The sequence below is a fragment of the Pavona decussata genome, unplaced genomic scaffold (genome assembly GCF_977016875.1).
Source record: "Pavona decussata unplaced genomic scaffold, jaPavDecu1.1 SCAFFOLD_358, whole genome shotgun sequence".
NCBI lineage: Eukaryota > Metazoa > Cnidaria > Anthozoa > Scleractinia > Agariciidae > Pavona > Pavona decussata.
This window is the reverse complement of record NW_028145738.1, coordinates 262,501-279,981: the sequence shown is the minus strand read 5'-3', so window position 1 is coordinate 279,981 and position 17,481 is coordinate 262,501. Positions and strand designations below refer to the sequence as shown.

Below are 17,481 nucleotides of genomic sequence, written 5' to 3'. Positions count from 1 at the left end.
GAACAACGACGCTATTCAGGGATTACGAGCACTTCTCTCGCTGTTAAACCAGCCAGTGATTAACAGCGAGGTCGATCGGCTCTTTCGTGGACGAAACCCTCCGACGTCTACAAGTTCAAACGGCACATCAGCAACAGCTACGGTTCCAGTTGTTTCTGCATCTATAGTAGCCGCTACTTCCTCTGCAACAGTCACCCCTGCCTCCGCGCCAGTTGTTTCTGCTTCGATCCCAGCATCGGCGCCAAACGTTAGAAACATCGGACCACTGTTTAATCCGACATCACCTCAAACAACGAATCGAGGAAGGGGCCGTGGTCGAGGACGTGGACGTGGACGCACCGCGCCTTACACTAGTCCTGGACCTGTATTTACTAGAATAGTTGTCTTGCTGTCTGGACCAGGCGTCGAAGATGTCCCTAGAGGAAGAGCACGACAGCGGATCAGGGATGGCAATTTTGAGGCCAGGGTCTCATTCCGCAGTAGAATGACACCACAAGAAGTGAGGACGAGTATCTTACATGCACTTCAGGCTCAGGGCCATCTTAGGAATGTGACGTGAGTATTGATTAGGCATTTTTACTTAAATTTACAACTATTGAAGATAACACAACTTTCTGCATTCACCCAATATACTAAAAGATGATATGCAAAAGATTTGTTTCACCCGCACAAGTATAAGAGATGATTTGACGCCGACTCCAAAAAAAAAAGTGGTTTCACCCAGAAATTGTTTCACCCACAAACTAACAGTTTATTTGCCAGACACTCACAGTTGATTTGCCACACAGTAACAGTTGTATCACTGATACAGTTACAGTTGATTTCCCACACAGTAAATGTTGTATCACTCATATACTTACATGTATATACTTATATACATATACTTATATATGGACCTTTACCTAAGCCCAAGGATAATCACTGGGGCATCAGGGAGCTTAAGCAACAATGACGGCTATGGCACTGAAAACGTCACCCGAAAAATAATATATCTTTATTTCATTTGTGCAGTTTTGCGATTATTTCAACTCGCTCAACTTTTACAAAAAATGGCGAACTATCCAGGAACCAAATTGGTAGCAGAGGCGTGTACAAGTTAAGAAAAAAATGAAAAATTCACTTTGTCCATTGACGTTCTCCACGAACCCTTTAATGTGGTCATTTCAGGTTGTTGTTTTGCAGAGGATGGCAAAGAAATGTACACAATGTAAAATGTCATCATTGCTTAAGCACAGTATTATTATATATTTCCATGCGATTGTCATGAGCATAAAAATGCCTGCATTATTGTCATTTTAAATATAGCTAGCTTATCCAGAAACCTGGGCTTTTTGAAAAAAGATCTTTACATTATCTCCTTTTTTAAACTGGTAAAGAAAAAACTTGATTTCATCATTACCTTTTGTCAAACATGGATGGTAGCTTTTGAAGACCTGATGATAAGCCTGTTGAAACAAACACATTTCTTCTTACAGGGATTGTTCACAGTTTGACTTTTTAAACTGTGATGAAGTAAACAAAAGGAAGTTGGTGCAATTGGATTCGCAATACCAAAATCCAACCGCCACAACATTAAAGGCCTTGTGGAGGTCGCAGTGCCCAATCTACATCAGGCCACACTTTGCACTGCCAAACACTACAGTAAGTAAAACCATGAGAGTAATGACAGCTGGTGAAGTTATTTCATTTTCTCCTACAGGAATATTAATTAAGTTGACTCCTTTCTCACATCACAAGCAAGATTATTAGCTTCAATGCAGTCTGCTTGTAAATGTACATGTGTATTTGGTTTAAGGGTTTCCTATGGATTGCACTTACATGTACTAATACATGGATGTTTGTGCCTCATGGTTGGTTTCAAGTAGAAAATTTGGGACAACTATTCATTTTTCGGTGAGAGTTTCAATTTAAAAAAAAAAAGATCATACATGTGATTACTTTTATGCTGGATTAACCAGACCTTTCTTTCTTTTTTTTTTTTTTTTTTTCCCATCCTTAATAAGCAAAGTTTCAGCACCAAAGTCCCTGACTACCATGGCATTTTTTAAAAGGAATAATTACACTGCAGTCTAAACAGGGCAAAAAATATGATGTCTCATGGCAATAAAGGCCACATTGCTGAAGCACTTACTATCTATAAGATACAAATACACCTGTACATGCACTTTACTGATACACTTATTTCATCTTTCTTCTCTGTTTGATTAGACACCTATAACTAGCACAGCCAGTCCTGGATTCCTTTTCAGGCAAAGTATACAGTCGCTGCTTGGCCAAAATTCTGGAATGACCACAACTGTTAGCACCATTCTTCCACCTGCAACTACGAATGCAAGTGCTGCCCAGACCACAAGTACTGTAACCAACACAAGCACGGCAACCACAGTTCACATTCCCACTACACACACAACTATTACAAACACTACAAACTCTAGTAATGCAAACGCTAGAAATACAATTCCCACACCCACTACACACACAACTATTACAAACACTACAAACTCTAGTAATGCAAACGCTAGAAATACAATTCCCACACCCACCACAAACACAATTGTTACACACACTACCATAACTACAAGCACACACCGCACACACACTACAAATACAGGGAGCATTCATCGTAACACAACATCATCAGCTCAAGAAGATGTAAACGATGACAGGGGTGAGTTTTTGTACACATTCAATAGAAAATTAAATTCGTGCAGGTTCCACTTGGAATGATAAAATTAGGGTTGTTTAATTGGGCATCCAAGGGTTTAAAAAATACAAGTATATAAAGCAATGGACGTGCGATAACCAGTAGCTGTAATCAGCAAGTAAAAGTATCCGGTCCAGTAAATAAAGTTTCAAATGTCACTGGTTAAATTTGCAGCATATTCGTTTAAACGTAAAATTAATTTGACTTGATTACCTACCTCCCTCCACAGATCTCCTTTATCCAGCTTGGGAACATAATATTGACACCATGTCAATTGGATCAGGCCTCAACGCTAACGATTCTCCTAATAGGGCCGATGAAACCATTTCCTTGTCTTCTCCATCAGGTTAGTCATCAAAACTCTTTAATGCTGTGTATATAGATACTTTTATTAACAAATATAAATAATTATTTCATTCCTGTTCAGTGATCATTTAGATACAGTTTACTGTGACATGATTCACTGTGAAGATTGTAACCTGCACCTTAATTATTATAACATTGCATGTTTGCAGGATCTTCAGGCTCACTGGACTCCCATTCGCATTCACCCAGCCATTCTAGCAGTGGCTCACCATATCAAGGTAATCACACAAATAACCAGTGAGTACAAGTGTTCAGGCTAACACACAAACTAGTGACCACTAAACATTATGTAATCAAAACTGGTTCTTTTACAATAATAAGTTATTGACCACCGAAAAATCATAATGCCCTGCTTCCTTAAACCTACATTTTTTTTTCATTTTTAAGGTACATGTAGCAAAATATAAACTAACTTTTGAGTCACATGTACACGAACAGTATTTGGCAAGATCAGCCTAATTTCAATTCATAAACTGGGCATTATATTGCAACAGCAATTGAGAAATTCATGAAGTTTGGTGTAAGTTAATCTTTAATAATATTCATAAATAATATTCCTATAATGAAAATTACACTGTTGTTATTTGTTTCATTCATATATGATACAATAATCAAATGATACGGGTAGGAAGTGTGCTGGAATAAAAATCAAAATACAAAATAGTAGTCAGTACATTGTATAATGTGTACATGACTATAAGCCCTAAATGCATGTCACATTATTCTTCTACAACTAATGTCATATTATTTCAGATATAAATGAAGATGATAACATGGATGGCTCCCGTGTTGCTCTGCAAGGTATTTTTGAAAAATTTAATAGAGGGAACACAGTCCCGTGTAGTTTTTTGAAAAGTCACTTTCTAGAGAAAAATGAAGCTACTATCAAGTCCTGTAAGTCAGCAAGCAAACAAGTTAACATTGTATTGAAATTAAACAACTTTCTGAGTTTTGAGATGAGTTCTCATAAAGAGGTTTGTAAGAATTTTACATTGTTGTGGTGTTTTTGAAATGATGAAAGGTTACATGACTGTACAAAGAATTGTATCTGATCAGGCAGACAAACTATAAAGGTCATTGTAACTCTGGCATCAAAGCAGTTACCAACTGAAGGTTACATGGATGTGCACTTGCCTAAAATCCCTTTCAAGCCTCCTTAATTTGAAAGGCAATTTGTCTCTTTCCAACAGATCAGTAAAAACTCAGGTCTCTGGGTTTTTAAAGGTCAAATATTATGGCCTAGCTACCTGTACATGTATTCAATGAATTTAACTGGGTGACATTGAAGAGGGATTGATGTCTGTCAGTCTTTCTTGAATTAAATTTTTATACCCTGTATTTTAGAGGAGGGGTGTCCATTATTGATTGATCCTCAACTTAGCACAGTCTTTGATTCATACTTTTCAGTGGCAGAAAATTTGGTTACTCTACCATCATCAGTTTCCATTGAAGGTGGGTTGTCGTCAATAATTACACGCAACTATGTATACAATGTACATGTACCTTTAAATTGTGTGCATTTGTTTTCCAATAACTTTTAATGTATACCATTTCTGGAGATAACTGTAGCCATCCAATAGATTACCATATGAATATTATTTGGTAATTTTAAAACTAGCCACTGGGTTACATTACTTTTGAAAATGATTGATAATGCTGATGATGAATATTTATAAATAAACATGCATGTATAAGCATCTACCTTTGTCTCTCATCAGTGTACTCTGAGTCACTCATATTATTAATTAAAGAGACTTAATTAACATCCTTTATTATGTCAATCCAAGTTCCAAATGAACAGTACACTGTATGTATGTATACTGTTGAAAAACATGATGTAAGCTCTCAATCAACCCGAACGCTGTAAACCCATTTTGATTTTCCCTCTGTCACAATATTATTTATACATGTAGATTCTGAAGTGGGCACCATCACAGAACATTTGAATCAACCTTCAAGTCAAACTCTCTCTGGTGAGTACAAAAAAAGTCATGTAACTTTCATTTACATGTACAGTATCAGCCATAATTGTTGGGATACTACCCGATGCACCTTGCAATGTTGAAATACTGATTCATGACACCGCAAACTGCTTGACTCAACATAAAGGGAAGGGTGCTTTGCGCATACATGTACATGCATATCTATTATTTAACAGACGCCAACACTATCCAAATGGTCAATTTTTTTTTGTGCGAGCATCAATACTCCTTGTCTGCATGTATATACACCACGGATAATAATTCTTGTGCAGGGAGAGAAAGGTAGCAATAAAGGCCATCCACAGAATTGTACAGGAAAATAATATTTTAAGCAAGTGTTCCAATTAATGACTTGGGTCCCTGGGGGAAGGGATTGGTGGAGCAGTACACTTTGTAATTTGGAGAACTTGGAAGTACTTATTTCACAGCAGGGTTACAATCTCTTCAGGTAAAATGAACAAAGAGACACTTTGACATCATAGCTGTTTTCTTCATTGAATGTGTATGTATAGCTCAGTTGCCTTAGCTGTGCAGTATTGCATCCACACATGAATCAGTCCCCTCTTGCAAGTGTAAAAATTTTCAGGATCTTGTTTTTAATTTCTTACATAATGGCAGGATTCGCTGAAGTTGCACCACAGATGTTCTGTGCCTGGCAAAATGAGGTTTATGGATGGCAACATCCAAACATAATCACGATGCCACTGCAGCTGGTAAGCATCAGTGCATAATTATTCTTGAATATTTTTGCCTTGAAATTGATTCTGTACGTGTTCTGTCATTCTTGACCACTTATTTTTGAACTTTTTTGACAGTTGTATCACCAGGCAGCGGAAGATATGACCCCCCTGATGCTGTATTTCTCCAACAATAATGCATGTGACATATACAGAGATGGTTTTTGCAGGTAAATATATCATTTGAGTTCAATAGACTGACTCCTAGTATATATGTGTAGTTAAATGTATCTTACTGCTTTGTTGATTAATTTTATTGTTGTCTCCTATCTCCAAAGGATGTCCCACCAACCGTCACCACCCCCCCCCCCCCCCTCCAATTGATCTCCTTTTCCTGCATAGTCATAAATGGTGCAAAAATACTTCTGTATTAAAAGGAACCTGCATCCTTAGACATAGTTACTTTGGCATATTATGAATTTTCACTCAAGAAAGTAAACATTGTTAAAAATGCACTGTGATCTTTCTTCCTTCCGTTGTCGCAATCAACTGAAATTATTTTTGGACCTGCCTCTATGTGAGTGCTTTTTAATTAACTTATCAGGACAATCTGCTACCTGTAAGTGTTGCACCTGCCCAAGTTACTATAATGCACCCTACATGTACAACAACTTCAATCAATTGAGAAAAAAACTCCTCTGAAATTATGTACAGGTACATGTATACCATAAGCACAAACAAGTTCAGGATATATAATAAGGAATTACACCATCTAATTTTTCACAAAACGTATTATAATATGAATGGTAAACACATACTGTATACACAAACTCAAGCAAGATTAGTTATGTACAGTCATGTGCATGCAGTAAATAAATATATTGATTTTCTTTGTGTTAGGAACATACTAAGTGACCCACAAGTCATAGAGACTTGCAGCAGAGTGTACTTTTGGGCCACTGAAAGCTGCCCTGCTAGTGACGAAAGTAAGTACCTTTTTATAAAGCTATAATTGGGCCAGTTACACTAGAAGCATTGGAATTTACTTGTCCCATTAAAAATACAGATGCATTTGGCTATAAATGTACTTGACTGTATAATAAGAACTTTTATGATGTACAAAAAAAGTTAAAACATGGCACACATGTAGGCAAAAATGTTCTGAGCACATTTTGGTTTATATGACTGTAGAGCTGTTTACAATATGGTAAACATTAGGGGAGCTTGACTTCATTCCCAGCCCTGGCCACTCCTCTTCCAGGTCAACAGACTTGAACACTTATTGATGTGTCAACAGAGTCATTCATTTCTGAGCACAAATAAAGATTGCTAATGTTGTTGTTGTCATTCCTCTGGCACGTGCACCATACGCGTATAGCTATGGTGTGGGTGGGCGCACACATATGGCTAACAAACCCCTTAAGCCTTCAAAAATGCCAGTAGTAACATGTCATTATACACGTAGTTCCTGATTTGACCAAATGCTTGCAGTCAAATTATATACAGGTATTCCAAATAAAACTGTAGGTACAGTATCTCAGTAGAAAACTTTTCAATCAAGTAACCTGATTAGCCCATTAACAACTCTAACAAATTTATTAACTTTTCATTTTCCTTAGTTCAAAGAACACTTCAGCTGCAAGGAACAACACCAATGCTTGCTGCAATTTGTCACAATGCTGCAGGAGCCGCTATGCCTCCAACTGTCCTGACTAATTGTATGTAGACTCTTACTGTGTAGTTAACATTATTTAAAAAAATTAAATATTTTTCTTTGAATAAATGTTATTTTAACCCACACAGTACTCACATTATTTTTTTACTTTATTTTCTTTTTGACATAGTAAATGATGTTCAAGGTGTGATTACATTCATTTTGGATGCAGTACAACGCCAGCAAGATCAGCTTATGTTAAGGTAGAGTTTACAGTCATTTGTTTATTACTTATTTTGGCATTATGTCATCAATTGATCATGAAATGGAACGTTTTAAATCCCATATACTATAATCAAGGAAAATTTTTGCATCTTGGTCAATCAACATTATTTCACTTATCATGTTAAGTCTGGCTTAACCCTGTGATTGCTTGAATTGGAAAAACTTCCTTTGTTTTTAACCTAGTAAGTGATGTTACTTTCCATATAGGAGGAACAGAGAAATAAGAAGAAGGCAAGACCAGGAATATGAAGAAAGCCTAGCAACAGACAGGGAAAGGGTAAGTTTGACACCAATTTAAATTGTGGATTCCTCTCACCACAAAAAAATAAAACCATCTGATCATTCCAAAACAGTGCCAGCTGAGCTACACATAAGGTAACAGCTGTTTCACAACAAAGTGTGTCTTCTTTAGTTATACATGTATGTTACTAACTAGTGTTTTGTTTAAAACTTATGTTGTGTGCTGAATTAAAAATAATTGCAAATCGGTCAATGCTTGCTAAAGTTACGAAAGTTAATGTCATTAAAAAAGGGGCCAAATATTTATAGTGTAACATTCACATTGTGGCATTGTGCATTAGCTTCCCGAGAAACCCATACCCAACCCATGGAAGGTCATTGAAAATTCATAGGGTGGGGGGTCTTAAAAGTTTAAATTTTAGAGGGAAACTAATGAAGCTAAACTGGAATTTCTTAGGGGGACTGGGCGTGCAAAACAAAAAACCTTCCATGGGGGAGGTATGGATATTTTCTGGAACTGCAAATTAAATTCTTAGGCAAATTTACAAAGAAAATTCACTTACTGAAATATTAAATTAATCCAGAATGTTGCCCTATACCTTGTATTTTTCTTGCTTTTGAACTGAGGAAAAATGAGCCATCTTTACTGGAAGTCTGTTGCCAAACTCGCCATTATTATGCATTTTTCCATTTTAATTAACATTGACTGAAACAGTATTCAAAAAAGTTGGAGACAGCAAAATGGCTTAAGTTGTTCTTATAAGCTGTGAGAATTTTCATTATTACTGATTTCCTTTCAGTTCTCTTTCTGATAATTTGCTTTAACTTTAGGTCTACAACATCCAGAATGTTCACTCTATAGTGTTCAGTGCTTTTATCTCTCGAATGCCCACAGTGTTTACTTATACAGTTGTCATATGCAATTGATGTATACACATGGATGATTGCTCAAGAGCAAATAGAAAACATATTGGCATTTGATTTCAAATGTAGCGTCTGTACCCCTGTCGTGCCTATACCCCTGTGTTTACTATTAAAGGTCATTTAAGTTTCCTTTTCTCAACAAAAACAAATTAATCTCCTATTAAATCCAATGAAAATTTCTCCTGTTTTTGTGGGTGCATTTGAACATGTCCATTGTGAATGTTATTAACTAAATAAGAGGGAAAGACTTATAGGAAGTTATAGAAAAATAAGCTTAGAACATAATCTACAGTGTACACCTCAAATCAATCAAGTGAAACCATGATCAAGAAAATGTAGTATCCACAACCCAAGGGTCATTTGAAAGTGCTCTCCAGTTGGCCAAGAAAAAAATAGCTTTGCGCTAAGCTCTCTCAGGAACATGTACCCAAGACATCAAGTAACTTGCAGAAAATATTTATTTTTAAAAAAATTATGTGAAATTTTAGTTTTGGCCAATAATGGATTCGATTGTGAAACAGCTGTAAGAACTAAAAGAAGGTGCGGGATGCCCTGTTAGAAAGTTTTGGACGGACAGTTATTTGTAACATTCACTGTATGTAACTTGACTTGAGTCTTTAGTCAAGACTTCCTAGCAATAATTGAGGTGATGATAGCACATTCATGCATAATATTAATAAGTTTCTTGGCTTGGACCTTACCAGGATCGGCAGAGATTAGAAGCGGAAGAGGGAATGGAAAGGAGAAGAGTTGCAGTTGAGGTAATGAATCCAGTAAACGTTACAAGGTTAAAATTAATAAATATTAATGTGGTGGTGTATTTTGTTTGGGTAAAATAAAAATCAAATCTCAGAAATTTCAACATGTTTTGACCAAGATCAGTTGACTGCAGGTACCTTGTTGGACAACTAGCATTCCCTTCCTCAGTGCCTTGCAAAAAAGTTGCATATGTTGTAGTTAATCCTCAGTTAATTTTAGTTTTGTTATGGATGGACGACAACAAAGACAACAAAGACTAAAAATTAACTTCATGTACAACATATATATCAGCGATACTAAACCCGATACTTGACTGATTGACCGACTGTCAGTCGATATGTCGGCCGACGGTTCTCTGATGATCAGCCAATGTGTCAGCCATATAATGACTCATTCTTGACTGCAACCAATGTAATATTGTCCGATATGTCGACTGACAGTTGACCAAACTATCGACCGCTTTTTAAGATAGAGAAAAGCTGCTCATATTGAGACTTTATATGTTATTTTCTAATATTATATTTTAAGGCTAATGAAAGGGCCATTAGAGAAGCAAGAGGGCTGCTACCAGAAGAGCCCTTGGAAAACGAAGACACGTTGACAATAAGACTACGAGGACCTCAGGGCAATGACATAAGAAGAACCTTTTATGCTGTGGACACCACGGAGGTAATATTATTGTTGATTCATAATTAAATTTCTAAATTCCAAGAAAAATGAGAGATTTTCAAAGATTGATAAGCTTTTACATGTAATTACCTTTTTTGCTGCATGTGCTGTTGTTTCGGTTGCTGAAAAGTGCCAAAAAGATCAAAATTACAGATGTTAAAGACTTTCTCGAATGCCTTAATATAAAATAAACAGGTATAATTCACACCTGTTTCCTTAAATAAGCTACCTATAACAAGCCCAAAATTATTTGTTTAAACGCGTTCCATTTCTCAATAGTTGAGGTATTAAGGTGCCTTAACATTTCAAAATAAAGTAATGAAATCTCAGTTGGCATGAGTAAAGAAAGGTTATTGGCAAACTTTTGGAAATAAATGAACCTTAAAGGCTTAATGCAAATTAAATAAACAGCATGACTCACCAAACAAATCAGAAGTGAAAGTAAGCGTCTCAAAACCATTCAGTTTGCAAGCGCGAGTTTGAAAAATGTCATTTGCTTCGTGAAGGCCCTTTTTTCAAAGAACTGGCGAACGTAATATAAAACCATACCTGGACTGTTACTGTAATTCCCGTCTCATCCGCAATTGCCTCATCACGCACCTTGTTATTTTGGGCCGATGGCCTCTTCTTGGAAAAGATCGTTGAGCCCTCTGTCAGCGGTGCAACGCGGCGACTAACCGCTGGCCAAAGAGCCCGAGGACTCTTGGTAAGAGATTGGCTTTCTTTCGGCGGGCAGGGTTTTTTCGAAACCGATTAGTATTAAAAGTTCACTGAGGTTTTCAACTCCCTCATTAAAGATGATTTTAAAGGCTCATTGTAATATAATGGTAAAGAAAGGCTAAGGCAAAACTTAGAGACAATAACTTTTTGGACGAATCCTTACGGATTAGTACATATAGTCGAACCAAAGGTCATGTTTGCCCAGGCTGGAATAAACCTGCTGTTGCAAATTATGGCACTGACATCCCTTTTTTTCAATTCTATATTTTCAGGTTCTCTTTCTTGCAGCCTTTGCTTTGTTGGGCTTACCGAGCGACCAGTTCAACTTAAGGGACTCAGTATCTGCAGAAAGAATTCCAAACAATGGCTCTCCATTAAGAGAGCTTTTTCGGGAGAACACTACCCTGTCCGTTGAAATGACTGACGAGGAATGAACGCCGTTTTATGTAGTTGGGGCACCCAAGGGTTCATTTCGATGAATATCTATCCAGAAGGAATTCGCTTGTACATATTTGCCTTTCAAAAAAGATTCCAAACGGTCTGGAATTGTTTGGTTTATCAACAGATTTATTTGAAAAGGTAATTTGGCCACCGTAAATGAAATATTCTAGTGCTGGAGTTTTGAGCGTTCACCTTTTGCCAATCACATTATGTGCAGTTATTACCTCTGTTTATAAACCAAACATTTCACTCAACACCACAGTTTCTTAAGAAAATTGAACAGTTTGAGTATTTTGTCTAAATATCCGATTGACCGTAACTCCACCAAAGAGAACTTTGGGTGTCCTTAAAAACCTGCTAACAATTATTTATTGTAACGTTAGCTATTCCAGTTTTTTCCCTTTTCCTAGTTTCGTTCTAGCTTTTACATTCCCATCATCTTAAGGCAGACCTTCTTTTTATTATCGATAATTGTTTATTGTAGAAATAGTTTGGCATTTTTCATGCTTTCCATTTTCGAAGTTTTACTCATTGTTTTACATTTTCCTTAACAAAAAGTTTATAAGTACACTTAGTGGTAGATATTAATCAATAAGGTTCCTGCATGTATGTAGGAGCGGACTTAAAGTGAAGGCAAAATAGGTCTTATCACGGTTTTCGACGCCATTTTGACGTGTAGGCAAACAGGCTTGAAATAACAGTGTTTGTATGGAAATCCGATGTCAAATAATTTTCGTAAAACATCACTTCTGAAACTTTTGGCACTAGAAAAAGGTTTAAAAAAAAAATTGGAGGGATGTGGCTGTGCCAGGAAGCGTCCAGTCGTGTTTTGAACTTTCCATACATTTGTCTGTAAAGTGAACCAGCCGTAAACTGCTACTAAAATAGTTCGCAAGAAAAAATACAGGGAAATGTATGGAAACTTCAAAACACGACTGGACGCTTTCTGGCACAACTACATTCCTGAAATTTTTTTCTTAAAAGCCTTTTCCTAGTGTCAAAAGTCTCCAATTCATGAATTTTTCACAAGCGATGTTTTATGAAAATTATTTGACATCGGATTTCCATACAAACACTGTTATTTCAAGCCTGATTGCCTACTCGTGAAAATGGCGTCGAAAACCGTGATAAGGCCTATCTTTATTTCATTAAAGCCTGGTTTTCAGTATTAGCGACAAATGCACAGGCGCAACCACCAGCACAAACGTAACGCAAACACAAACACAAGGCAGGGGGGGGGGGGGGGGGAGGGCTTGGCTGTGGCCCGTGCTTCCGGAGCCGTCCTTCTCCTTTTTGGGACTCCGTCCCTTTCCTATTCATCTTTTGCAATCACTTTCGGGGGCGAGAGCCGCCTGGCTGTGGAATGGCTCCCGGGGCTGCCCTCGCTCTCAGGACGTCAAGGACCGGGCCGAGCGCCTGACAAATCTGTTGATCTCTGAAATAACTGATAACTGAAACAATACAATCATTGGAAAAAAATTGGCGTGAACGGATGTTAATTTCAGACAACAAAGGACCTGTTTATGGATTGTCCTGCAACATAGAATTTTTTTTATTTTATATAATTGCATATAGTAATTTTAGATACATGTTCTAATAATAGTTTGGCATTTTTCATGCCTTCCATCTTTCGCAGTTTAGGGCGATTAGAATTGTAAAAGAAATAACATTTAATTTCTGTTTCCATGTAAATACCAATAAGGCGCCATTTCGTTTCAGTTATGAAGTTTCTTGTGTTTCGATCCGGTTCCAAAAGGAAGTTTTCCCAATAAAACACTCCTCTCTTTATAATTGAATATCGCTTACACACTTAATTTCCTCTATGAAGCTAAGGTCCGTTGTGCGCTTTGTAGCCTTCTATTCCCCTGTAAATAATATGATCTTGTACTCAGTAGCATTGTTGATGTTTCGATGTCTATCACTATAATAAATGTACATATCGTTTCTTCTATGAAGGTCCGTTGTACGTTTTTTAGCCTTGATTTGAAATGCGGCGAACTGAAAAGGATTCACTCAAACTGTTAACTTATTAAACATTGAGAATGTTAACTTATCAAACATTCCAAATGTTGACTTATTAGACATTGAGAATGTTAACTTATTAAACATTCCAAATGTTAACTTATTAGACATTGAGAATGTTAACTTATTAAACATTCCAAATGTTAACTTATTAGACATTGAGAATGTTAACTTATTAAACATTCAGAATGTTAACCTATTAGACATTGAGAATGTTAACTTATTAAACATTCAGAATGACACTTTGATTTTAACTTATTAAGTTTACGACGTAATAATTACGACGTGAAATTACTCACTAAATTGAACGTGGTACCTTTACGTCGTACTCTTAATACAACAAACGTTGTAATTTTACCTTCAGATTCAGTGAATGAACTCCGTAATATTACGTCGAGATTTTGCGACGTAATTTTACGCGATGATAAGTTTACGTCGTGCGATCACAACGTGAATAAGATGCGCTTTGAATTTTACGTCGTAAAATGACGAAATAAAATTAACAGCGTGTTTTGTTGACACGTGTATATGACATTCACAAGACGTCGACATGATGCGCAATGATTACGTCGTAAATTTTACGGCGTAATATTTGTGACAGTAATATGACCTCCTGGACGTGCTGGAGGTGTTTGCACGTCCAAAATGTGCTCAAAGTGTTTTGAGCAGCAATGAACGCCATACAAGTTGGTTTGTGGGCATTACATTCTAAGACATACCGACAGCTACTGATGTGACGCAGGTAACGCAATAGCGAGTATCAGTTTCGCACTATTAATTTAAAGGTTAAGATTCGACAATAATTGGTTAAAATCGAATTATTAAACGTTGTTTTGACTCCTTTTATGTGGGGTGTTTCGGTCAAATGGTCTCTTAACGAAACCTTCCCAATCAGATTCCTTTGCAGAAAAATTTATTGGAAGATTTGCATTGCGCAAATTTCCCACCAGAATTTGACGAATATTTTCTTGTCCGATCACGCATTTTTTTCCAGACCTTTTCTATCACGTTATTAAACAAGAAAGAGAAACAGACAAATGTAATGCGGGGTAAAATAACCATTTGAAGATAGCCTGGGTCAATGTTTTCACCGAGTCGTCACAACATAGCATTTTCTCATCAGTTGCGAATTATGCAAAGCCTCGCTAACTTTGGTTTTCGTCAGCGCGTGCATTGATTGCCCAGATTTTTTATTTCGTATTATTAAAGACGAAGACCCAAGCTTTATCACAATGTTCCTCTCGAGTCGATACCTGACATACCAAGATGCATTTTAAACCTTCAAACTTACTCAATTTTCGCCTCATCGCGAAATCCTCAAAATGTCAATTTTTCAAAGAGCCATAAAACCCTTCAAAGTTCTACAAAAGTTTACATAGGTCCCATTAATAGAAAGTAGGTGAGTTATGCTCTTATTCAAGACCGACCTCGCTTTCTAGCGTTGCGTACTGTTTCAATACAAGCGTATTGAACTTGGCTAATTTTGAGTGAGATTTTTGCATAATTAATGAGGCAAAACCCGTTATTTCGTTTTCTCCAAAATTCTCGAAAACTAAAAATTTCCAGAACATTCAAATAATATTTTCGAAGATAGTCCCCCAAAAGTAAACTTCAGGCAAATTATCAAGGGTTTCGATTTTTCAAGCTTGGCCAGCGATTCTCGAAAGTTACAGTCAGGCACTCTTAAGCTTGACAAGGTCATCATCACCACAAGCAGTACTTTCTAAAAGCGCCCTGGACCCGTAAGTGCCTGGCCAGGAACACGTGGGCGTTACCGACATCAACGAAGTGAATATCGAGTTACAGTTGTTTTGTAACACTGGCTTATTGAGTTGAGCCGTCGCTGCTAAAAACGAACACTCAAAACAACACGACAGGAACAAAGTCACACGTTTTTCTCCATTTTACTGATCGACTGCTTCATTTTAGAAGATAAAGGAGCTGTAAAGTTTGATTTGCACTACTTTTTCCTGCGACATCGAAATGGTATGCAAATTTGTTGCACATGTTTCGTAGGCTAATTGACCGGAATAAAAGGAAAAGGGAAAAAATCAGGGATCAAAAAACATTCAGTGGCTGTCTTCAGCCAGTCTGATTAGTTTTAGGGACCAATATGTGATGTTTGGAAACATTCACGGGCTCCAGATGTCAAGTGTTTGGGAATCGGCTCTTATCTCATAATTCGTGACGTGAATTGCGAGCCGCAAGTATCGCACGCATATTTGATCTTCCTTGAGTGGGAAAGAGTTTGAATCAGAGCTTGAAACTTGGAACAAATAAAGTTCTTTTCTTCGTCTTTCCAGGTATGAGATTTAATTTTGGGAAAATCACATACCAGAAACACTTTTATTTTAATGAAAATAGGCATTAGTTTCATGGCCATTTTGAGTAGCGTACACAAATCTGCATGCTTTTAGAAAGCAGCCAGCGATTTTGGAATGTTTATTGTATTAATTTTCTTGTGAGATGGTTGGTCTAGGTTTGTGTAAAGTTGCAAGTTCATTGGGTTATTTTATACCGTGAACGGGGCTTCGTCCTTTGACCTAAATTTTCGCGGTTTTCATCGGCCCGTGACCGCACCTAGGCCGCATTTCAAACTCTTGCAATTTTCTCAAAAAATAAGATACCTTAGAACTTTAAAATACGATTTTCGAAAATAGTTAATCCAAGGATATCTTCAGACGAAATATCAGAAATTTGACCAAATGGTCGCTGAAATGCAGTTCTCGGTTCTTACAGCCAGCCGCTTATAAACTTTTCTCCAATCTTCAGGTAATTCTTGTATAGTCATCTTTAATGTGATAGAATGACATGACGAAACAGAGAAAGAGAGAGGCGTGAAACTGAGCTATATCATCAGCCAGAAACCCGGAGGATCAACTCTCACTCTCCTGACTTGCGGTAGGGCCTCATAAGCCCCATCCGGATGCACATGAGCCAGCTCTCATAAAACCAACAACAATGAACATGTTCAACATTTTTGAACAAGAAACTTCTCTAAGAATCGAACTCAATTGAACTTTTCAAAAAAAATTTCGTATACGCGAGAAAACACAGATCGTGTCAACGAAATATTTGTCGTGGGGTTTCAAAAACAAGAGCACTAATAAGTCAGTGGGACACCACAACAACTGATTGTTCTGGTGCATGTTCTTCAGAAGTACAAAAAAGGTGCCATTCTTGAAAATGGCCCATTACCTTGGTTGTGCAACCCATCTCAGCATATGGACAAGAAATCATAGTCAGCGGACAATCCTTCTCAACATGAGACAAAATCTGTGAAAATATTACATAAATAGATTTTAAGACTGTAATATATTAAGATGGAACAAAGCGGCATAAATTGTTGTGTATGCTGCTACGGTGATCGGGGAGCGGTTCATCAGGAGGCGAACAGGAAATAAAAATAGAGATAACCAAATCTGCACCTGCTTATCAAATACACAACAACTTCCAGCTCGGGTATCCCCAAAGAGTAAAAGAGTGGAGTAGATTTCTCGTCTATAACAGTCTGACAGTGAAATGTGAGCAAATGAGACTAACTTGAGCCTTGAAGGCAGATGATGTGACAGTGTTTAACTTTATAAGGCCTTGGGCTGCGTATCAACGGAGGCATTTTAGGATTATTCGGATAGATAGACAAGACGGATTGACGGACGGTATGCTGGATGGATGGATGGATGGATGGATGGATGGTTTGATACCTTTTTTTCTGAACTCTGAATAATGCGTATGGGGTCGTGTACAAACTAAGGCAAAATCAGAGTAAAATTGGAATAAAAATAATATATTAATATATATTTTCTGTCGGTAACAGAGGCATGCTTGCAAAAAGAAAATCCAAGGTCTCCCAACAGGAGTCGAACCTAAGAACCTAAGATCTTCCGATTACTAGTTCGGTTGCTTTACCACCGAGCTACGGGAGACTCGTGTGAGCCAAGGCCGTTAAACTAGATTCATGGAAAAAAACATCCTGCATACTACTAGGATTTCAACTGCAGTAGTTATTTTTCTTTCGCAGTTTATCCATTCACATGT

General features: G+C 37.2%; 1 protein-coding gene and 1 long non-coding RNA gene across 3 annotated transcripts; one reads left to right on the top strand and one right to left on the bottom strand.

Annotated features, from left to right (window-relative positions):
• Window positions 1–9: 9 nt before the first annotated feature.
• On the bottom strand, window positions 10–11,144 carry LOC146452980 (uncharacterized). Of its 2 annotated transcripts, none has more exons than XR_014859615.1 (5): window positions 10,810–11,144; window positions 10,351–10,382; window positions 2,918–3,074; window positions 1,400–1,445; window positions 10–416 (listed from the first exon to the last, which is right to left on the bottom strand). It is a non-coding gene; the product is annotated as an uncharacterized LOC146452980 (long non-coding RNA). The 2 variants fall into 2 exon arrangements; XR_014859614.1 differs by having other exon boundaries at window positions 2,922–3,074.
• On the top strand, window positions 445–12,181 carry LOC146452979 (uncharacterized). Its single transcript, XM_085097166.1, has 17 exons — window positions 445–555; window positions 1,476–1,641; window positions 2,209–2,668; window positions 2,934–3,050; window positions 3,220–3,288; window positions 3,824–3,871; window positions 4,478–4,522; window positions 4,984–5,043; window positions 5,671–5,765; window positions 5,868–5,959; window positions 6,630–6,715; window positions 7,349–7,447; window positions 7,574–7,646; window positions 7,876–7,945; window positions 9,537–9,593; window positions 10,120–10,260; window positions 11,253–12,181. The coding sequence occupies exons 1-17, from the start codon at window positions 485–487 to the stop codon at window positions 11,412–11,414; spliced, it is 1,911 nt and encodes a 636-aa protein (XP_084953292.1). The 5' UTR covers window positions 445–484; the 3' UTR covers window positions 11,415–12,181.
• Window positions 12,182–17,481: the final 5,300 nt, after the last annotated feature.